Source organism: Mustela putorius, unplaced genomic scaffold (assembly GCF_011764305.1).
Source record: "Mustela putorius furo isolate JIRA1106 unplaced genomic scaffold, ASM1176430v1.1 tig00003834_pilon_pilon_pilon, whole genome shotgun sequence".
In the NCBI taxonomy this organism is placed as follows: Eukaryota; Metazoa; Chordata; class Mammalia; order Carnivora; family Mustelidae; genus Mustela; species Mustela putorius.
In genome coordinates this window covers 55,155,058-55,178,614 of record NW_025421987.1, presented here as the reverse complement: position 1 = coordinate 55,178,614, position 23,557 = coordinate 55,155,058, and the positions used below count along the sequence as shown (strand labels likewise).

At 44.7% G+C, this 23,557-nt stretch overlaps 1 protein-coding gene across 1 annotated transcript in view; it reads left to right on the top strand.

The window, feature by feature from the left end:
• Positions 1-2,199: 2,199 nt before the first annotated feature.
• MINDY4B (MINDY family member 4B) overlaps positions 2,200-23,557 on the top strand; it is a 35,842-nt gene continuing 14,484 nt past the window's right edge. The window contains exons 1-8 of the mRNA XM_045088165.1: positions 2,200-2,306; positions 2,522-2,549; positions 4,166-4,333; positions 12,049-12,168; positions 12,916-13,007; positions 15,739-15,904; positions 16,674-16,739; positions 21,887-21,957. Coding sequence (XP_044944100.1) covers positions 2,200-2,306; positions 2,522-2,549; positions 4,166-4,333; positions 12,049-12,168; positions 12,916-13,007; positions 15,739-15,904; positions 16,674-16,739; positions 21,887-21,957 — 818 coding nt within the window. The remainder of the gene's footprint in view (positions 2,307-2,521; positions 2,550-4,165; positions 4,334-12,048; positions 12,169-12,915; positions 13,008-15,738; positions 15,905-16,673; positions 16,740-21,886; positions 21,958-23,557) is intronic.

Below are 23,557 nucleotides of genomic sequence, written 5' to 3'. Positions count from 1 at the left end.
TATAGAATTGTTTCAAAAGAAGGACAGAGACACAAACAACAAAAACAAACAAACAAAACGCAGATTTAATGATTCTTAAGGAAAGGGCTTTCTTATGATCTCATTGATATGTGACATTTAAGAAACAAGGCAGAGACTCATAGGGGAAGAGAGGAAAAATGAAACAAGACGAAAGAAGAGAAGGAGACAAACCATAAGAGACTCTGAATCATAGGAAACAACCTGAGGGTTGCTGGCGGGGAGGGGGTGGAGGAAGGGGGTAACTGGGTGATGGACTTTGGGGAAGACGTGTAGTAATGAGCACTGGGTATTATATAAAGCTGATGAATCACAGACCTGTACCCCTGAAACCCAATAATACATTATATGTTAATTAATTGAATTTAAATTTAAGCAAAAAAGATAAAGAAAAAGGTTTTCTTAGCTCTTCTCCTTTCTTGGTTTGGAGTTGTTAAACAATTTAAATGGCAGATGCAGAACTTATTTTTTAACATGACTTTCTAAATAGCAAAATCCAAGACATTTCTCATCATTATATTATTTAAGAGCAAGGATCACATAATTTTTTTTCCTATACTGGGAGTGCCCAGTAGATATTAAATACTATAAAATTATAAAAGGGGACAATAAGGCTTTAAAAAAGAGGATTTATGGTTAGAGAAGGAAGATAAGAAAGGAATTATTTGTGCCCGTTACGTTTACAATAAAAATATGATCTGATGGAGGTTTGTGAATATGTGAAGCTTGTGAATATGAAATGGTTCTATAACCACCAGAAGTTCATTTAAGAAACTGAAGGTAAACCATGGACACCTAAATCGACCTGTGGTCTATCTAGTGACTTGCTGTGTTTCAGGGTCTCTGCCATATTACATAAAACCAATCCCCTCAGTCCCAACCACACTAGTCATAGTAAATCCAGGTCGCCTCTTTGCCTTGACTTCTCAGCATTCTCAGAATTTTACAGAACTCTTGATCAGAAATGTTCAAAGAGAAAAATGACCTCTTTAGGGTCAATTCTGATATTCAACCAAATCCGAAGAGATAAGAAAACTTTTACTGGTAGTCAGTATTTGTTTTTGTTAAATACTATTGTATTACTCAAGGCTTTCCAGAGAGAAAGAGAGAGAGAGAGAGAGAGAGAGATCTTTATTGTAAGGAACTGACTTATGTGATTGTGAAGGAGAACAAGTCTGAAATGTGCAGAGCACTTCCCTTGCAGGGAGACTCAGGGAAGAGTGAACACTGTACTCTTGAATATGAAGGCCGACTAGAGGCAGAGTCCTTCTTCCTTGGGAGACTTGAGTCTCTTTCCTTAAGGCCATCAGGTGATTTGTTGAGGTCCAACCACATTTTGGAGTATAACCCACTTTCCTTAAAACCTACCATTTAAATGTTAATCACATCCAAAAAACCAAAAACCAAAAAACCCTTCCCAGCAACATTGGGATTGGTGTTTGACCAAAAACCGGTTTCTGGAACCTCACATGAAGACACATAAAATTAACCATTACAGCAATGAATATTCTTTATTATGCCAGCTATTGTGGCTACATTTCCTTCAGCCAATAGGACATGACAGAATTTGGGGCCTCTCCCTGAAACAAAATCAAATCAGTCCTTCAAACTGTGTGTAAGATTTCTGTGTACTAAACTCTGTGTCAGACATCTGTTGGCCAGTGTCTTCCTTGGCCTCCATATGATCCAACAGTAGTTGACACAGTTTTTAGATATCAACAGGATGGTGTTTACACCTGCCCCCGCCCCCTTTTGGCTAAGTCTTTCTGTACCTCAAACATTTCCACAGAGGCATGACAGCTTAAAGTACTATCACATTCCACCGGGATGGTATCCTTCGTCAATTAAGTTATCTCAATTGTTCTGATACAGAGAAGTAATTGCAATCCTTTGTTTATAAATCTGCATCTTGGATTAAACATTCATGATATCTCTACAGGGAACAATAATACACAAAGTCTTCCACCTCTGATGAAAGTTGAGTCATGATCTGATAGCAGGGGCTTACACTGAGCCCAGAGCAGTGATGGTGTGGTGTGGTGTCCTCTCCTTGGTCACAAGTCGGGGCGGCCCTCCAGCTGGCCCAGCCCACAGAGCCAGCGTCTCGCTTCCCCACCACCCGACCTCTCTCTCCCTACCTAACAACTCCCTTCTTAATTTCCCCATCTTCCCCAAAGGACTATGCAAGTCTCGGAACAGGAGCAATGCTCCTGGGAGCTGGATTTGGAAGAGATAACCAGGAAAATTTCATTTCTTGACAAATGGCGGCAAATCTTCAGTTGTCATAGGTATGATGTGCTTGTTTTCTCGTTTCTCTAGAACCAGAGGGATTTCAGGTGTTTTATGCTCACTACATGAGAAGTCCCCATTATAGGCTGACATTTAAGATGCTTCAGGAATAACCATTTGTGGAGAGAGTCTTCGCTAGCAAGATTGGGTTTGAGGGGGTTTGAGGGTGGGATAGAGTAAGTCATTTACTTGATGTTTTCTCTTTCATTTATAGGTTAGGAACCAATAACACAACTCTTCAGGTAATTACTTTTCTCGAAGCCGATGTGTTTTCTTCTAGTTTCTTCTTCCAACAATCACATTAATGGCATAATCTGCATTTATTCTATGCACATAATGTTACTCAGGCACCCAGCATTTAACGTGTGAACACATAAAACTAGAAAGCTCGTTGAAATCTTGTCTTGTGCTTTCCTTTTTCATAAAAATCTCTTCCTACTTTTAAGTACTTTTCATCATTAAGAGCGCCATATGGTTATTATTTTAGAAAAAAGTAATATTAGAATCTAAGGTTCTTACACTTGTGAAATAACACTAGATTCTGACATCCAAGTGTTTCAGTGTTGCTGAAGAAAAGTAATTTTGAAAGTCGCTATCATCTTTATTCAGCTTTTGAAAAACTGTTTTCCTTCATCATTTTCAAATAAGGCAAAGGTGACTGAATTCAGGTGTTACTAGGTATTTTAAAATCTGTTATACGATAGAAGATGAAAGATTTTTTTTTATCTCCTGTAACCTGGAAAGGTTACAAGGTAACGAACTTGGTATTTCAGATATTAATTCAATCTCTGAACAAACACAGCGCACAATAGGAAGGGGATTTTCCTGGCATCAATATATGATATGATCAAACAACTGAATTATTAATATTTTAACTGTAACGCTAAAGCAACTACCTCCCAGTAACCTGTCATCAGAAGCCTTATTTGTGCTAAAACTTTCGTAACCCTAGTCTAAATTAGAATCAGGGAGATAATGCTTCCATTTTAGTCCTGGAAGTATTAAGTGGAAATAGCTACCATTTGGGTGACTAGAATATTCAAAAGATAAAACAATCTTTGAAAGGAAAAATAAATAAATAAATGTCACGTTACGCTTTATACAAGGAGAGGGAAACCCATCACTACAAATGCAAAGATTTTCCATTTGATTTACAGAATGTGTCATATCCCAACAGCCGTCTGCAATTTGGATGCTGTGTTTCTGAGATAAGAAAGCATCTTAGCCTCTAGGAATCCAGAAAAGAAGGCCGTTTCCTTCATGTTTCAGCTACCGATAGGGCAGATTTGTTTCACAACATTATTGAAAGTAGACCTGATGCTAACATATTTAAACGCCACAAGAATCAGTCAAGAAAAGCCAAAAATATTTTCTTTCCCTTAAAGGTAGGAGATGGATTTTTTAAAGAAAAAAAAATTATAACTCACTTATTAGGGAGCAGGAATCCAAGAGAATTAAAAGGAGGTAATCTGACCTTATTAGTGGTAAGTGAACAACTTGGGGAGGACCTTCCAGTATAGACTGGAAGGATTCATTGTTTATAAATTGTTGTCTTCTCAAAACAAGAGACAGTGACATTTACATTCTTCTCTAAACATAATTTCAAGTCAATGTCTTGATAGCATTAATTATGTTTCCATAGTTACATTTAACCTCTCCCAGTCAAGTAGAATTTACGAGAAACCCCTTTGACACAGACAGAAGGGTTTTTCTGCCTCTTTTACTGCTATTTATCTGATGTCTGTAAAAGGGAGACAGTATTTTCTGAACACCGCTATTTCAGAGAGAAAGAAAGAAGAGGGGAAAAGCACATCACCAGCTCTGTTTGGTTTGTTTTTGGTGGTGGTATTTTACACAGAATCACGAAGGCAACCACCCACCTGCTGATGAAACTGAAGCTGAAACGGGAATACCTCAGCCCAAAGGACAAGGATATTGGCCATCAAGTAGCCTTTGTTCTATCCCCAAACTCCCTATCATCTCTTCAAAATCAGGCGGCTTTCCCATCTCCCTAGCAATGGCCACGGTAAGTATAGCTTGTCAATTAAACATGAAAGGAAACGTAATCTTCTCCAAACAACAGGGCTGGGGAATCTTATCTGCTGTCATGGGAGAGTATTATCGAAGATAAGACTACAGACGGTGGTTATTGGTAAAAGGAGACTATAATTAAAATGACTTATTTATGCTATTTTTCAAGGACGTCGGTGATGTTACAATCTTTCATTCCCAAACTCAGAGAGTGTCTCTATTCACTTCCTTGGTCTGCCAATTAACTTTGAGGGAGTGAGGGAGTTAAGTTCAAATAAATCATTATATAAGGTAAGATAGGACAGGTGACGAGTGCTGCCAACAACTGCACAGGAAGCCGAGTTGCTGGGTGAGGCAGGCTCTGTCCTTGCTGGCAGGGTCAGGGAGAGGTGGGGCACCAGGGCCAGACCTGGTCCTCTTTCTCTCTGAAATAGCGGTGTTCAAGGAGCTGATCTCAGGAAATGTTTTCTGCGGCTGCCAACGAGCCAGCAGATGTGAAAAAAACCTGACACTGAGGTTATTCAAGTGGATCTGGAAACTCCTGGTCCCGGGGACCATTTGCTCAATTCCACACTTGATGGGTGGAGGCAGAGGGCTGAGGCAGAGACCCAGCTAACAGGTGAACTAGCAGTATCTCATTGGGTCAAACAGGCCAGGGCTGGAGCCAACACCTTGGCAATGGTCCGAAGGCCCAACTGTCAAGGTCAAATAGGCATGATTGGGAACTGGGGAGGATAAGCCCTGGGTCAAGCTAGGGGGAAAGGAACAGCTAGAGTGAGGGATCCCTTCGACTGGATTGCCTCCAAGATAGTTCTCTCAACCATAGTGAGACTCAGGACAATTTCTTCTCCGGACCTTCACCCTGACCCTTGAACTTGCATGCTGTATCCTAAAGCCTCGGGCAGAGACTTTTCCTACAGGCCCTAAAAAAAAGAACTGGAAGAAGCACTTCTTCCTGAGGACATCCTGCCCTATACCTGAGCAAGCTGCAGAAAGCACCCAGGATGATGAGCCTGGTCACCTGGTTACCTGGGCAAAAACTAGTAACACTTGTTGGTTGTAGGAGGCCTGCCATGTACATACAGTTCCACAGCCCGTGCACTGCACACAGGGTCCCAGCTGAGAGGGATGAGTGGGGCTTGGAACCTCTGCTGGGCAAACCACACAGTCTCCACCTGCTTTTTGAGTTGGCCCTAACTGCAGTATTTCCAACCCTGGATACAGCCTTTCCTTATGGTCCTCAGATACAACATCATCACGTGTAAGGACCAAGCCCCCACAGTCCTTTTCATCATGCATACCCTCACTGGCTTCACGGAGCAACTCTCTTTCCTGTCATATTTACAGTACAAACGGACTGGGAGGCCCACCGTTCTTTCTCATTATCAAAAATCTTTCTGCCTTAATCCACCTTCCCTCTGCTGTTCGAAGACCAGATGTCACAGGAAGATAGATCAGCCAGGCCCTCATGAGATGCTGCACCTGCTTATGGACCTCACAGCCCCAGATGGTGCCTTAGCTCGTGTCTTACGTATCTAGTGAGTGGCTCGCCTTTCAGGGAATGAAGACAGGCAATGAACGTGGGATCCTGTCCAAATCTCCAGCGTTAGTGATCGTTTGGCTTATGCTGTGCCATAGAACCAGAAGTTAGAGCACCTAACTGTATTTTACCAGAAAAGATAATGTTTTTGACAAACCATCTTTAATTAGAATGTCTTCCTGGCTCTGTAATGAATTTCTATGGGGACCATCATTTTTGAATTTACAAGCATCTGGAAATTAGACTACCTTTTCTATGAAAAAAGAGAAAGGCCAGGGATCTATATCAGTATTGGCCCGTATAGGCTTACAGAAATTCCAGAAGCCTTCAAAGAATGTAACAGTGGAGGGAAAGAGTGGGGCAGGAGACGCAGGTGGGAGGGAATCTTCTCTCAGTGTACCTTTTTGTACACTCTGAATTTGGAACCATGTGAACGTGTAATCTATTTTTAAAAACACACATAGAAATTTTAAAAACAGAAAAAAAAAAAAAAGGATTCACAGATGTTTCCAAAGTCTTCTAGTCTCTCTTTATATTGTGGAAGCAAGAGAGGCTGAGTCTGAATTCCCCCACTTATCTACCAAACACAAACATGGTGTGATTGCACACCTCCCCCATGACTTTTCCAAGGTAATTCTCCCGCTTTCGGAAAAGCCTGGGGGACAAAAGAATCAGACCACTCTAGCCTGAACTGGAGTTGATGGAGTGTTAAGGAAGTCCCAGAAGTGGAGATAATTGATTTTTCTCTTGAAAAAAAAATTTTTTTGGACTTATTCCCATTATGTGGGCCAGATGATAGTGTGTCTTTTAAATAGCAATAGCATTAATTAAACACACCCTGGGATTTTGAGATGCTGAGTCTTGGGATTCTGAATACGTGTGTTCTAGGGAGGTGGTTTTGGAAGCTTGACCAATTCTAATGGACGTTTCGGTGGTGCAGCCTCCTGGCAAATTATCAGAGCTATTGAATCCCAATACTCACTGGAGAGTGCCTTTTGTTGTCATTCTCTCTCTTTTCCCTTCCCTGTTTGGGGTGGGGGTGCCTGGGACTTCCTGACTTTAGCACACACTCTTTGCTGGGAATCTGCTAAGAAAGGAGTGGAGGTGAACCTTCTCTCTCCCCAGCTCTCCTGTTTCTCAACTTTTGTTGACCCATTTCCAACACGACAGCTTTCTTCCTTCCCCCAACCAAACACCTCACAGTGCATGAGGTGTAATGACTGATGGCCAAGGCAGCCGGCCCAGGTAGGATTACAGAGAACATGAGCATCCTTCCTTGTGCTCTCTGCCCCTCCCCCCAACACTGCTTCGCTCCAGGGCACTTTCCCATCCTCCTCCACAACCAGGCCCTTCTCCAGAACCCAGCCTGGGAGACGTTCTTGTAGCCTCTTTTGTCAGCAGCCAATAAACCAACCCCTGCTGTGTTTGCAATACCACCCAGCCCAATCGTATTAAAAATGTAACTCTGGGAGATCAACATATTCTGGTGGTGACCCAGACAAATGAAGCTTCCATGGAGGATAACAGGCAAGGGGGTGGCTTTTTGGAAGTGAGAAGCACAGCCTGGTGCCCCAGCATAAAGTCTGGTCAATAGATGAAACTCAGGGGATGTTTGCCTGATTAATTCACTGCTCTGGACAATTTCCCACAGAGGCATCTCAGTATGAGGCAGCGAGTATCAACTGTGTGCCCCTCAGGTACCCTCTCTACCCTTCTCCACCCTGCTTTCTGCCAAAGCTGACCTGGAGGACTCCCTCCTCCTCTGGCTTCCTACTGAGTTTGACCAATGGGAGCCCCCTGGAGGGAGCCTGCAGGGAGGAAAGGGAGAGAGAAACCAGGCACTGTGGAGCCAGCTGACTCCCTCCTCTCTTGTGGCAGTTCTCGCCCTGGGACTTTCTCCTTCCTGGTTCAGGTCACTCTCCCCAGCCCCCGAAACTCTTCAGGTCTAGGGCAGATAGTGCTGCTCGCGGTGGGACACTGCGTTAGTTACTGTGTTTTCCCCACATGCAGCCCACATCTTTGTAGACAGTTCCTGTCTTCAACTTTCCTCAAGTTAATTACCCTGACTTAAGCATGCCATCTGTTCCCTGCTGGGATTCTTACTGGTACAAGTCGGAAGGCTTGCACTGGGGTCCCGGAGTTGCCATTTACAAAATATCTGACCTTGGGCACATACATAGCGGCTGTGTACCCCAAACTTTTTAATTGTAGAATGGAAGGGCCAAATTAGATTTTTTAAAAAAAATTCAGCAAATGCTTACTGTGAAGCTGTTATGTACCAGCCTCTGCACCAGATGCTGAGGGATCCATGTTGGACGTGATCAAGCCAAGAGTCTACTCTACCACTGTTTGACAGGCTAGGAGAAAGATGTTTCTTAGGACTCACTAATTCTAAAATCTCTGATTCCGCGATGAGCTGGTAGTTTCTAAGGCAAGAACAGATTTAGAAAAGAAGCTTCAAAAAGAGTTATTTTAACTCACGTTGGGGGCGGAGGCCAGTGTGGACATGCTCTCATCTGCATGGTCAAGGTTGCCGCAGGGAAAATCTAAGCCCAGGGACCAGAGAATCAAGGCAGTCAAGGCAAGGAAATTAAATGTATTGGGAAGAATGATCAGGACCTCTGTGTTTTTCTGCGTGTGTGTATGTGTGAACGTGTACATGTGTGTGAGTATGTATGTGTGAGTGTGTGTGTGAGCGTGCGAGATAATGATCCTCATCATTATCCTGATCACAGCAATCAGGAGAGAAAGGTACTCATTACAAATCCTTGAAAACTCACAAAGTGAAAAGAGAGAAACTGTGAACCGTGCTCGATTGTGTTAAATAGTAACGATCACTAGAGTCATTTATTAGGACTGTTTGCCATTTGTTTCTACTTACCAGGCACACAATGACATAAGCCTGTCATTGAATACACCAGGTTAATCTTGTGATAAGTTAGATTTGCTATGAAGGGAAATGTTATAGAGGTAAGATGAGTCACCTTTACTGTGACGAGGGCCAGTGGGTCTGGCCTGAGCAGCCCACGGCTCCTCTGTTAGAGGCCTGCCCGAGTTGTATCTGGACAGGCACACTCGCCACGCTGGAAGTCGTACCCAGCAACAGAAACAAGGGTTTGGTTTGGTTTGGTTTAGTTTGCAGAGTTTCAGTAATTGAATTTGAGTTCTAAGCCTTCTTAGTGCCAACAGTCTTCATCTCCCACATTTATCCACGGCTTCCCCTCTCCTCCTCCTGCCAGGCTCGGCTCTTGTCTCATCTGTGAGGGAACTTTCTTCCCTACAGCGTCCCAGTGGAGACAGGCTGTGTGTTCACAGAGAGAGTAACACCCTGCATTTACTCAGCACTCATGGTGGTTCCTAAAGCCTTTGTCCATACTTCTTCCTTTTCAATAATAGTCATTATGTGGATTGAGCAAGGATTATGTGCATTTCAGGATAAGCAAAGAAAATCTTAGCAAGGATGGGCAGTCTGTCCAAGTGCACATGGTCAGTGAGCGGCAGAAATGGGCTCTCAAGCCTGGAGTAGGGAGGGCTCAGTCTTTCTTCTGTCTAGGATGCCCTGATGTCAGGGAAGAACTTGGATTCATTTTCAGGCCTCTCCTGGGGATGTCCTGGGTGGCCCATTGACCATGGGGTACACTGAGTCTGTGTTTTCCAAGAGCAGCCTCTATGCAATTTGGCTCCCTCTCCTTGACTTGCTGTTGCCCTGAGACACCAGGGCAATAGCACTTTTCTTCAAGTGCACTCCTGAGCCCTTGCTTACCCCAAAATGCACCTGCCTCTATTTCTTTGTAGAGATGGTCTTTTCTTTTGATGGTGGGAGCAGTGATGGCCAGGAAATAAACTCCAGCTCCAGAACCAGATCATGGTCCAACAAGGGGAAATCCATTCCTCTCCTGCATCCAGCCTCTTAGAAACCATCGGGCTCTGGACCTAATGGCTGCCTGTTCTTTTGTCCACACTCTTCAGCTGGCTGTGAATGTGTGCATGTGATAGGCTGTGAATGTGTGAATGTGAAGGCTTCCAGGATCCACCCTGTGGTACTTTCCAGTCTCAACTTGCATAGACTTCCTGCCCCATGGTTCTGGAACACACACATACGTGCATACACATGCACACTTCACAACGTCTCCTCTCCCTGGATGCTCTGGGTACTCTACGTGTGTGTGTGTGTGTGTGTGAGTGTGTGTGTGTGTATGTGTGTGTTTGCCGATCTTCTCCACCTAGCCTCCCCTCCATTATAGGCAATAGGCCACTGTGTGGTCTGTCCCAAAGTGTGCGATATGTGCCTCTGCTGGAGCATGAGTGCTTTTAAGGATGTGTCATTAAGTAGCACATTAAATAGACTGAGTCACCTTGTGGGAAAATTAGCTCCTTCTTCACTCTGGGAGACCCCGGAGAAAGACTCTGTAAGGGGTACACATGTTGACACCTCTTTTAACACTTCCAACTTCCTTTTCTAATTAAAAAGAATGTGAGGTCAGGCATTTCATAGGCAACGGTTTCTAGCCTAAGTCAATAACATTGTTTTATTTCCATTATTTTTTTCTATATGGCAAATGATTTTGATTCCCAGTTAAAGATGTGATATGAAGTGTCCTTATTAAATAGATATTTTTCAAGGTATAAAAGAGTAGGTCAGGCTAATTAAAGATATCAATTTAATAATGATTGTCAACCAAAAAGGAGAGCAATCATAGGATGATACCCACTCAAAGCCGGGAAGGCAGAGTAGTGATGTTGGAATGGACTCAAAGCCCAGCTGTTTCTACCAGCTGGGAGACGTAGTCAAATACTTCTTGGTGAAAGGGGGAATAATAAGAGTACTTACCTCAAAGAATTAAATAAACATAATGAACATAAAGCACTCAGGCCAGTGCCTGGTGCATAGAAAATGCTCAATAAGTGCTAGATGCCATTTGCTGGCCCAGTTCAAATACTACCTCTTCCAGGAAGCCTTCTTGAGTGCTCCAGTCAGAAGTTCTCCTTCTTCTGTTCTCTCAAGCTACTTTGTACCTACAGAACTTTACACATTCTATCTTGTATATAGTTGTGGGATATTGGACTTTTTACATATCTATATCCCACATAGGACCAATCACATGCTAAATAACGAACACGGCCCAGATTATGAATGCATTCCCTTTTTTTTCATGTGTTTGGCTTATAAAGGCTTATTTTTTTCTGGAAAGCTCTAGAAGACCCTCTCCAATCTCAACATGCTATAGAGTGTCCAGGAAAACCTTAAAGATTTGGGGGCACAAGAACAAAGAATGCTTGCTTAGTATCATTTATTTATTTATTTATTTATTTTAAAGATTTTATTTATTTGTCAGAGAGAGAGCGAGCGAGAGCGAGCACAGGCAGACAGAGCGGCAGGCAGAGTCAGAGGGAGAAGCAGGCTCCCTGCAGAGCAAGGAGCCTGATGTGGGACTCGATCCCAGGACGCTGGGATCATGACCTGAGCCGAAGGCAGCTGCTTCACCGGGCCACCCAAGCATCCCTGGGTGATTATTTAAATGATTTATCATTTAAATCAATATTGCACTCAGGCTAGAAACACGGAGTCCTGTCTGTTTCTTGTTTCTAGAGCAATTGAGAAAGACTCAAAGATGGGAGGGGTAGGGGCTGCAGAGTCAAGGCTATAGATAGGGACAAGAGGCACAGAGGCAGAGCAGCAGCCCATGGTGGACTGCAAGTCATGAAGGAGAGATGGCTGGCAATGGAGGGTGAGACAGATGGGGACAACAAGGTACAAAGTTGACACACTGAGCCTTCAGGATGAAAGAGTCTAGGGGTGCCTGGGTGGCTCAGTCAGTTAAGTGGCCCCGTAATCTCAGGGTCCTGGGATTGAGCCCCACATTGCACTCCCCGCCCAGCAGGGAGTCTGCTTTTCCCTCTCCCTCGGCTCCTCTCCCCACTGTTCTCTCTCTCTCTCTCAAGTAAATAAATAAACTCTTTAAAAAAAAAATAGTCTAAGTGAACCTGGTGTGACTCTTTTGCACAAGACTGTACAGTTAAGACAGGGAATAAGATAAAACGTAAACCAGAATGTAGGAAAGGGACAGGCCTACCTCCACAGGTTTACCACCTTACTTAAGGCTGTTTGATAAGCAATGTGTCTAAGAAGAATTATCTTTGTTTGAATCCTTTATTTCCCCTCTCCTCAGAAGTTACGGCAGACCATCTTTGGAAATGCCATGCAAGTCTTCAGCTATGACTGGAAAAAGGCCTATTTCGGTTTCCATGATCCTTTTTCTGACCTGGCTTTTGCTTTGGAAGTAGGAAAGGTAATAATAGGCAAAAATTTTTAAATATTCTGATTCCATATTCCCTATCCATATGTCCTTCTATTCTCATCCATAAGAATATATGTTTTCATTATAATCATTTGTAGAAGCGTGTTTCATATAATTTAAAATTTAACCGTAAATGATAAGAGGCTGTTTAAAATTATAGCTCAGTGTCAGGATATAGCAAAGTCTCAACCTCCTTCCCTCCATGCCTCGCCCCGATACACCCTGCCCTCCCCAATTCTAGTTTTCCTGGCTCTTCTCTCCAAGTTCTATGTATCCCTGAGGATGTGAAGGCAGGAGATCCAGGAGCTCCTTCCTGGCTTGTTTAAAAGCTCAGTAATTCATGTCCTCAATTACTAGTCACACAGAATTTCAAGGACTAGCCAAAAATTCCTGACATCCTCCAAGTATAAAAGCTGGATATGAAGCGGGAGCATGGCAGAGGTAGGGTGGAGAAGGACCCATGTTCCCAGGTGCCAGTCTACAGGGTTCCACAAAGAAGGTGGTTGTTGCAGATTCTGGTCCAGCCATGGCATTTGACCAGAGCCCGCGTACATAGTACGGTGTCCCTTCGCTCAGCTGAGGGATGCTATATACCAGCAGGAAAAGGGCTGCAAGGAATAGATGGCATCCATTTCCAAGAGTTCTCCTTTGTCATGTTGGCCCCATGGGGTTCCAGCACAATTGTAAAGCCCTGCTCCCAACCCTCACATGCCTCACTATTCATCTTCCCCGTTTCAGGGAGGTGCCCGAAGCATTCAGATGGCTGTACAAGGATCCATCATCAAACACTTGTTGTTTACCGGGAAGGAAAAAGACTGTAACCTTCAGAGGTAAGGGGCCCACTTGAGAGAATTAACCATCTCATAAGAACCTTTGTTTGCCAAATAGTCACTAGGGAAAATTCCCCGGGTGGCCTCAGGAAGGGAACTTATCTCACGAAACCAAAATGGCTCTGGTTCTCCCAGAGGGACTGGATTTGGTGGCTGGGGAGGACTCTCCTGGAGCCACTCTCAATGGCTGCCAGGATAATGTTGACAGTTCTTATGCTCCGTGGCAGATCCTCTTGTCAAGTAAAGCGGTGCACCTGGTCTCAGGTGGGCTTACTTGACAATATTTGATGTGGGAAACCCCAAACTAACAATTTCAAGGAGGAACAAAAGGGAAGCTTTCTAAAAAACCCTGATAAATGAAGGATTAGTTCTCCTATTTCACCAGGCTGGCAAAGTACAGTTTTTGGTCGTTGCCTATTTAAGAAAATCAGTTCAAATGGCTTTACTTAGAAGTCAACAAACCTCATCATGTGCAAAGCTCTATGCTTGATATTAGAAAAAATATAAATAAGTAAAAGGTATATATCCACCCTCAGCAGGATAAGTTATCCCTCAAAACAGGAACTAAATGTATAATTTTTCTAAGATCATGAAATGCAGTTTCCTGACAGAGCAAGAGGTGGAAATTCTTTATACAAGTGATTTGTGAAGGGAATGTCCTGTTGGAAAGGGAAAAAGTTCTTTTACCCTTCTAGCTTCTTTGGCTGGTCTAATAATTAACCTGACATTAGAGAGATTAACAAGAGAAAAACAAACAGAAGTTTAATAACATGTATATATCCTGTATACCTAGGAGAAACCCAAGAAAATTGAGTAACCAAAGGCATCACCTTAAATACCAAAGGCATAGCCAAAGGCATCGCCTTAAATACCATCTTTAGTGAAAGACCAAAGAAGGTGTTGGGGGTGGGGATTCTGTTATGAGAGGTTACCAGGAAAAGCACAGTAAACAAGGGTAAAGTTGTTTTGTAGATTTACATCTGTGCATTCTCTACTGATAGGAGTTTCTAAAGATTTAGAGCCATCCCCCTCCTCCAGTGAGGGAAACACCCTTAAAAATGGAGATTTCCCTTAAAATGTCTTTTACAAAAAGCTAGCTTCTGAGTTTCAGAACTTCCCTTGAGTCTGTAGTTTGTTTTTGTTTTTGTTTTTAAATAACCAGTTTAAAATAATCAGTATGCCAAAGAGGCATATGTTGGAGTGGCAAGAATCGCTCCCCTTTGGCCCTCAGGAGCTGTAAGTGGGAAGCAGGAAAGGGAAGAAGCAGAAGAATGTGATCTGCAGCGATATCCAGCCTCAGTCTGATCCCATGTGAGCTCTGCAACCTCAGCTGCCCCATTTTCAAAGAAGGAAGTGGGACCTTTGTGCTTCCCACCTGGCCATTGGCTTTGACCCCTGCCTTGAAAGGCAGGCCAAACTGATAATCACTCCCAGGCAAGGTGACTCCAGCTCTTCAGAGAAAGCTGAAAAGTAGGAGCCATGAGTAGCAGTCCCTCAAAGCAGCTGGGGGAGTTGTCTACCAACTAAGTAAAAGGGACCTCAAGGAATCTAGATGAAACACACACACTTGCTACACACATAAAGCACTTAGCACAGGACCTGGCGTGCAGAAAATATTAACTATGTGGTAACGAGGAACCATCTCATAGACCTGCCGCGCGAAGACTTCCTGAACCTTCTTGCTCAGAAGTCCTGTCTCCTTCTCCTGCACGGTCAAAGCACTTTGTTTTATTCTCATCCACTTCCTCACACTAGAGTTTTGGAGTATGAAACTCCTTGGAACTCGATTCTGTATCATCACAGGGCTAGAAGAATGATAGATACCATGGTTGAGTTCATTCGTGAACCCCTATCATGTGTTTCTCTAACAGTTGTCTGTGTTAAACATTTAGAAAGCCAGCCTAGTAAAGGTCTACCACATAAAGACTGGCTCCCATTTCCCCGGGAAATGCTGACAGCCTAGACTATTGTGGTGAAGAGCAGGGAGTAGGAGCAAGGCCGCCTGATTTCAGGTCACTGCTCTACCACTTTCAGGGTGAAAGACCAGGGGCCAATCATTCAACCTCTTTTTCTTTCTTCTTCTCTAAAATGCAAGGAACAGCAGTAACTACTTCACAAGGTTAAAGTGTGGATGAAATGAGGTGACATGTGTGAAACCCTTAGAATAATGCTGGGGGGAGTGAGTGGCAGGTGCCTAAGCTACAAGTCAGTGAGGGTGACATAAGGTGAGTCTCCAGTGAGTCGTGGGCAGGACAGATAAGAATAGCCCATTAAAGGTGCACCAGGGCACGCAAAGGCACGGAGGTGGAAGGTAGGAAGTATGTTCAGGGTACTGGTCCTGTGGGACAGGGGGTTTACAAAATAACGCTGGGGAAGTAACACTGCAAGGATTGTTTAGGGTCACCCTCGTAAAGGCCCTGTCATTGGGGTTAGAAGTTTGGCTCAGTCTCTGCTGGAGTTCAGGGGAGGGGACATCGGTGGGGACTCAAGCGGGGTGATGACTCACAGGGCAGCACTGGCTAAGATCACGAAGAGAAATACTATGTGAGGATGCCAGTTCCCGTGATAGAGTAAAAACAGGTCCTCTGTGACATTCTCACAGGGTAGGTTGAGGAAGGAACCAAACAGACCCACCTGGGGTTCAGAAGGGGACTTCAAGGTGGAGACACCTCACATTCGTCTTGGTGACTGTTCATGCCCCTGTTTTCCTACCCAAATTCCTGTGCTGTAGTTTATGTGCAGTAAGCAAACGGGAGCAGGACCAGGGCCTGGCTACAGCACTGGCTGGCATCCTGTGGATGGCGGGAGCTGCTGAGAAGGCCACTGTCTGTCTTGTCACCGAGGACACTCATGTCCTCTCGACTCCTGACTACTCGGGAGATGATTTCACAGAGCGGGTAAGTGCACCCCCGCCCTTTCTGCCAAATAAAGGGCCAGTGAAGCCTAAGAGGGTACTGGATTCAACATGGAAATGAAGACGAGGTCTCATCCATACTCCTCGAAGAGTCCAATGTGGTCAAAGGCATCTTCCAAAGGAGGTAGGGACCAAGGAAGGGTGTAAGTGATTCAGGCAGCCTTAGGAGAGAATCCTGCTGTGAATTTTTTCTTCCGGAATTCACCACAATCAAAAATATCCCATGCCTGGGGCGCCCTGGTGGCTCAGTGATTTAAAGCCTCTGCCTTTGGCTTAGGTCACGATCTCAAGGTCCTGGGATTGAGCCCCGCACAGGCTCTCTGCTCAGCGGGGAGCCTGCTTCCTCCCCTCTCTCTCTGCCTGCCTCTCAGCCTACTTACGATCTCTGTCAAATAAATAAATAAAATCTTAAAAAAAAAAAAAATCCCATGCCTGAAATTATAGACGGCATTTCCGTAGCCACTATCTTAAACTTTGCTGAGTTCTACCTATGAGGAAAAAAATATGTTTATGGTCTTATGGCTCAAGATATCATATTGGTTTAAAACTTAGGAATGGAAAAATAAGGCCAGGCCATCCACTCTCACTATGTCTGTTTTACATGGCCTTGTATCAGATAATATGGCTAGTTTTAGCCGTGTGACTCTGCAATGAAACAAAAAGCTCCCTTGAGGAAATAACAGTAAGTTGACATCGTATGGATGTAGCTTTCATCTTCCTTTTCATTTTTATCTTCTATTCCTGATTTATAGCTCCAGCTGTTTGAACTTTCAGAGAAAGAAGCCACTGAGAGATTCATCTATGATCATTTACAATGTGTAAGTGCTTAAGTGTTGAGATAATTCCTTTATGTTGAACTGATCTTACAGGAATCTTCTTTCTTTTCCGAAGTGTATTTCTAATGATGCTTATTAAGAAAACCAGGTCATTTTGAAAGCTAAGAAAGGGCTGAATGAGAGAAAGAGAAGCCCGCCTCTCCCTCCCACAGCCTAAAAAGAGGCCAGCTCACACACAGGCCACTCACAATTGCCTCTTTGTCCCTGACTAATCAAACCCAGAGAATAATACTATAGAGGGCATATGCCAAGATTTCTTTTGTGGAAAGAGAATATGTCAAAGCAGTCTTGCTTCATCTAATGGATAAAAACATAAAAACGTTCAACAACTAAGGCCCTAGTCTAAGGTACCAAAATGACCATTCACAGTGACTCCAAGGAAAGGACTTCTGGTCTGAGAGACGTGGCCCTGTTTCAACTGTTCTACCAGCACCTTCCACACAGTGTCCTTCTGGTGGCCATGGCTCTTGCCCACTTCCCAGAATGGGACAGTGCTAATCTAAGGTGCTCTTTTAAGATTCCTTTGCGGGGAAAGGAATGAATGCTGCATATCTAAAGAATCAGAACCCTAAGGGGTAAAAGAGGACAGTTAGCAGGGTTACCATGAAGCCATGCAAGTATGGATTATACAGAAGGGGGAAATGTGTTCCATGAAACTCATCGCTCTGTTCCTTCTGAAGGCAATAAAGGCAGAAAGCTCTAGCATGAGTTCTCAGCCACACATTGGCCCTACGATCTTTTTTTTTTTTTTAAAGATTTTTTTTTTTTTTTTTTTTTTTTGACAGACAGAAATCACAGGTAGGCAGAGAGGCAGGTAGAGAGAGAGGAAAGGAAGCAGGCTCCCTGCTGAGCAGAGAGCCCGATGTGGGGCTCCATCCCCAGACCCCGGGATCATGACCTGAGCCGAAGGCAGAGGCTTTAACCCACTGAGCCACCCAGGTGCCCCTGGCCCTACGATCTTGATTAGACTGGTTGGTTACCTGAAGCCTACCTCCCCCGCCATCTCATAGGTCTGTGTGGCCGGCAGAAGAATGTCCCCCTCCCCCACCCCGCACAAAGATGTCCATACCCTACCCCTTGGAACCTTTAGAGAAAAGGGGGATTAAGGTGGCTAATCAGATGACTTAATTTTTTCATTTTTAAAAATTTATGTTATCTAAGTGTAGGTGACATTCCACGTTATATTAGCTTCAGGTGCACAACACCGAGATTCAACAACGCCGGGCCATGATCCAATGCTTTAAAATAGGGTGGGTTCTCTGGATTACCCAGGTGGGCCCGAGGTAATCACAAGGGCCCTGAAATACGGGAGAAGACAGACGAGGAAGTCTGAGGGTGTGATGAGAGAGCAGCGTCACCTGCCCTTGCTGCCTTTGAAGCTGCAAATGGGGGATGGGGGCACAGGGCCACCAGAAGCTGTAAGAGACACGGAAACAGATTCTCTCCCTGAGCCCCTAGCAGGCCTGCTGACATCTCGATTTTGGCTCAGTTAGACCCATTTTGGACTGTTGACCTCCAGAACTGTAAGACAGTAAGTTTGTATTATATTTTATTAAGTGTTTAATTTTAATTCTAGCCTAGTTAACATACAGTGTTATTGGAGTTTCAAAATTTGTATTATTTAAACTACTAAATTTACGGTTATTTGTGGCAGCCTCAATATAAAAACTAAGAAACCCACATGATAGATGATAGATTTTTAATATCTGACATGGAATATTAAGTTAGAAGCCGGCTTAGGGACTCTGTTGTGGGCAGGAGAGGTTTGACGGGGTGACTCAGAGAGAGAGGACCATGTAAGAAAGGAGCCTTCCAGCAAAGAGAGGCAAGCCCTTTCCTCTTTGTCTTCTGTGTGCTGCACTCAGGCCTGGGGTAGTCTGATTCACTTGGAAGGGCCCCCACATCCGCAAGGGCTTCCTCAGTGCAGCCAGAGTGGAGAATCAGAGGGTCGGAGCCGTGCACACTAAAGACTGAGAGTCAAGCTGGGATCAGCAATACGGACCCAAAGCAGGGGCAGACCGCATGGCATGGGTGAGCATGGCACAGCAGGGCTTCCCGGGTCAGACAGACCCGTGCTGACTGTCACCACAGCCTCCCTGGGGCAGCGTTGGCTTCATGCCTGATGCTTCTTTCAAGGGCATCCCCAACCAGGGACTGCCCATTACAATGAACCCCGACCCTAGACCATTACCAAAGCCCATTCAAGATGCACCAGTCCCATGTCCCATTCCTGCGTCCCACCTTGAGACAGAAATCTCAAGATGGAGCTCTGAGAGCTAAGTGTGGATAGCAAGACCTATCTGACTTTCATTCCCCTGAAATTCAAGACCTGAATTTCATCCCCCAAGAAGATATGGGCAAGTCCTAACCCCCCGTGCTTGTGGAGGTGATCTTATTTGGAAAGGAGGTCTTTGCAAATGTAATCAAGTAAAGAAGGAGGCATGCTGAATTAGGCTCAGCTCTACTCCAGGGACTGGTATCATTTTTTTTTTTCCTTTTTTAAGATTTTATTTATTTGACAGAGAGAGAGAGAAATCACAAGTAGGCAGAGAGGCAGGCAGAGAGGGTGGGGGGGAGGAAGCAGGCTCCCTGCCAAGCAGAAAGCCCGACGCGGGGCTCGATCCCAGGACCCTGGGATCATGACCTGAGCTGAAGGCAGAGGCTTTAACCCACTGAGCCACCCAGGCGTCCCATGGTATCTTTAGAAGAAAAGGGCAATGTGGACACAGACACAGACATGCAGGGAGAAGACCATGGGATAAAGCAGGCAGACAGACAGGAGTGATGCAGCCGACAAGTCACCACATTCCACCAGAAACTCCAAGATGCCAGGAAGGATCCTTCCCTATGGCCCTCAGCGAGAGCGTGGCCATGCTCTGACACCTTGATTTCAGATGTCCAGCTTCCGTAACTGTGCCAGAACAAATTCCTATTATTTTAAGCCCTTCAGATTTCTGGCAATTTGTTTCAGCAGTCCTAGGAAACGAATATACCCATCACATGCGATTGGCAGCAGTAGCCCACACCGTGTTGTATTTTTAAAAATTTGACTTAGCAACTGTCAAAAACAATCAGGAAATTCCACATAAAAAAAACAGATTTTTTAGCTTTTCCCCCCAAATCAGAAAATCTGGCTGCATTAGCCCTATCTTCTAGCATGTCCTCAAATTAACTGACATGGGGGCCTGACTCCCCTTGGACAAGTTGTGAGAAACTTGTTGATGCCACTTGCCAGGTCAAAGGGCTTTGCAGATGTGATTAAGTTGAAGACTTTTTTTTTTTAAAGATTTTATTTATTTATTTGACAGAGATCACAAGTAGGCAGAGAGGCAGGCAGAGAGAGGGGGGCGGGGAAGCAGGCTCCCCGCTGAGCAGAGATGCGGGACTCGATCCCAGGACTCCGGGACCACGACCCAAGCTGAAGGCAGAGGCCCCAACCCAGTGAGCCACCCAGGTGCCCCTAAATTGAAGATCTTAAAATAGGGGGATTATCCTGAATTTTCCTGGTGGGCCCAATTAATAAGAAGAGGCTTATAGGGAAAGTAGATGTCAGGAGAAAGAAATAGGTGTGAGGGGAGAAGCAGAGAGAGAAGAGGGATACCATCTTTGGTCACAATGTGGGATCATGAGCCATGGATAAGGACAGCTTCTAGAAACTGGAAAAAGGGGGGCGTCTGGGTGGCTCAGTTGCTTAAGCCTCTGCCTTCAGCATAGGTTGTGAGCCTGGAGTCCTTGAATTGGGCCTGGCATCACTCCCTGCTTACCGGGGAATCTCCTTCTCCCTCTGCTTCTCCTCCCCACTCAGGTTCTCTTTCTCTCTCTCTCAAATAAATAAATAAAAATCTAAAAAAAAGGAGAAGAAGAAGAAGAAGCTGGAAAAGGAAGTGAACAGCATGGCCCATAAAGCCTGCAGAAGAAACACAGGCTGGCCAGCAGTTTGAATCAAACTCAAGAAGTGACACTCATGTTGAACTTTCCAGACTATGAGACCATAAGACAATGAATTTGGGTTGTTTTGCGTCATCAAGTCTGTGGTGATTTGTTACGGCAGTAATAGGAAGTAATAGGAAACTGATAGGCCAGCATCCCGGTTTGCCTCAGGGCCCACCTTCCCCCATTTCTCTCACACTCTGCAGGACACCCATTTGGGTTCCTCTCTGGCTCCTATGGCACTGGAATTTGTTTCGCCTGAGGGTCCTGCCTCTGCCAGTTCACAGAGCGTGAAGGGGACAAATTAATCCATAAAAGGGAAAGCACCTGCATTTTAGTGGAAGCCTTCCTGATACAGTGCCTTTAAAGGAGAGGTTTTAACCCTGGGAACCTTGAAAGGCAGCCAAGGCACTAGTTTTCAGCAGGCAGAGAATTGACATAAAGCTAAGGCCTACTACCTGAATGTGGCTTGGGCAATTTGGATTTGATCCTGGAGATCACGGGGCACCTTTGGAAACTCGTGAGCAGAAAAAATAACCTGGACCAGAGAAGAGACAGGGGAGCAGTGCCTTAAAGAGGGACGGATACTAATTTTGCTTGGTTCTTGCCTGTTCCAAGCACGAAGGCGGGTACTGTGCAAGATGCCATGTCGCTTTCGCAACAAATCTGTACTTTATCTGCAATGGTGGATGGGGAGAGTGAAACTCAAGCATGTCCGTAACCGGGAGTGAGAACAGACCGGTTTTGAACCTAGATCTGTGTAACTCCAGATCTAGGAGTTACAGATCTATTTCTCTAAAGCATCTCTGCTCCCCTGAGGCAATGAGGAGGGAGGGATGCCCCCACCAGGGAGAGGCTGGGATGGGCGCCAGCCAAGAGCCCACAGAGGGCCTGGGCTAAGGATGGACGCCGGAAACATGGAGAGGAAGGATACACGACACCTGAGCCAGAATTCAAAGACGGCCCCGTGACAGATATGGAGGAAAGAAAAAGAGGTCAAAAAGCAAGAGAACGACAGTGCCTGAAATGCGGCAGGATGCGTTTGAGGGTGAAGATGACCCAGGGAAACTGTCCTATTAGCAGCTTTTCGAGCTTCTTGGGTATAAATCCTGAATACATGACTAGAGATAGACATAAGTGCATTGCTTTTAGCCAAACATGCTTTTTTTTTTTTTTTTCTTTTTGTCCCCCCCAAACAGTTCAAAGGGGAAGGAAGCCATGGTGTCATCTTGTTTCTTTATAGCCTAATCTTCTCCAGAACATTTGAAAGGTAAATTCAATGAATATCTGCACAGGCACTTCCTATTGCTCTGCGATCACAGAAGGGATGTCCTCTCGCATTGGGAAATATTTTCATGCCCTGGTGGAAACATGAGTACAGTTTTTTTCTAGTCGATGCTCTTCTGTTGCTTCACCCTTTTCTATAGTCAGTTTGGCCATAATAACGAGTGAGTAGATATCATCAGGAAGGTTTGATTCTGCTTTTCTAGGACAGTGGTGGCTTCCTTCTTCTGGTGGTCATAAAGACGGACAGATAACTCCAAAACATATTTGCATAATTGTCATGATAAAACTGTTTTATGATTTATAGACACAAGAAAATTCACAGATATTTATTTTGTCTCTGTGATATGCAAAGCCCTGTTCTTGGCACCATGGGAAATAACAAATAAAAGAGATGGCCTACCTGCAGGATCGGCTCTGGGAAAAATAGGACGTATATACACAGAGATACTGAGCGTGGCACAGGTGGTAATTCATGTACCAAGTGAGGCGTAAAGACAAGGAGTCGTAGGGGTTTCTAGAGGAGGAAGGGTCCCCAGCTGACAGACTAGTCAAGGAAGGCTTCTTAGAAGAAATGGACTTCCTTCCGGGCTATGAAAGGAAGGTAACCTCTTGAGAGTCAGAGATAGAGAGCCTCCTGGGAGGAAGAGTTACAAGCCCGAAAGCAGCATTCCGAACACTTGCCTTTTGCACAACGTCATCATATTTTTGTGGTCTGTATTATTATTTGCTTAACAGCTTACTTTAAATCATATATTTAGATATTAACTTCTTCCTAAACACCCATATCCTTTTATTTATTTATTTATTTTGACACAGAGAGCGAGAGATCACAAGGAGGCACAGAGGCAGGCAGAGGGGGGTGGGGTGGGGTGGGGGGAAGCAGGCTCCCTGCTGAGCAGAGAGCCCAATGCAGGGCTCCATCCCAGGATCCTGAGACCATGACCTGAACCGAAGGCAGAGGCTGAACCCACTGAGCCACCCAGGCCCCCCCATATCCTTTTAATCATGTATTTGCTGTACAAAAGAAAAATGTTATTAAGCACATTATTATATATATTTTTTCATAGATATATATATTTTTTCATTTATTTTTTAAATCACGCCACACTTGGGGCAATGCTGCCCTGAATTATATCTGATGTCACCAAGGCACTCATGGTGCTTGACTGAAGTTTTCAGTTCCATTCACAGAAGCGTATGACCTCCAGTCCTGTGAATAGGTTCCTTCAAGAACACATGACAGCTCACACGCCAGTACTCAGCACCTCTCCCGAGAGAGCTGGAGCCCCATTCCACCCTGGCTTCACACGGTCCAGGGTAGGACCGCCACCCCTGCTCCCCGGTGATACAGTCAGGAAATGGGCTTCACCCCCAAACTGGTATTTTTCACTTGAACAGTCTGTTCAACTCAGTCTTGGGCCAGCACCCTCTGGAGTGGTCATGTGTCACTGTCCTAAGCCAAGCGTGCCTTGTCACTCAGAGCAAACAGTTTCTCCTGCGTCCAGCATACACACGTATGAATCTGTCACTTCAGCCTTCTCCCTTACCCTCATCAGCAGCTTCCCCCAGCAGCATCCCTAGCT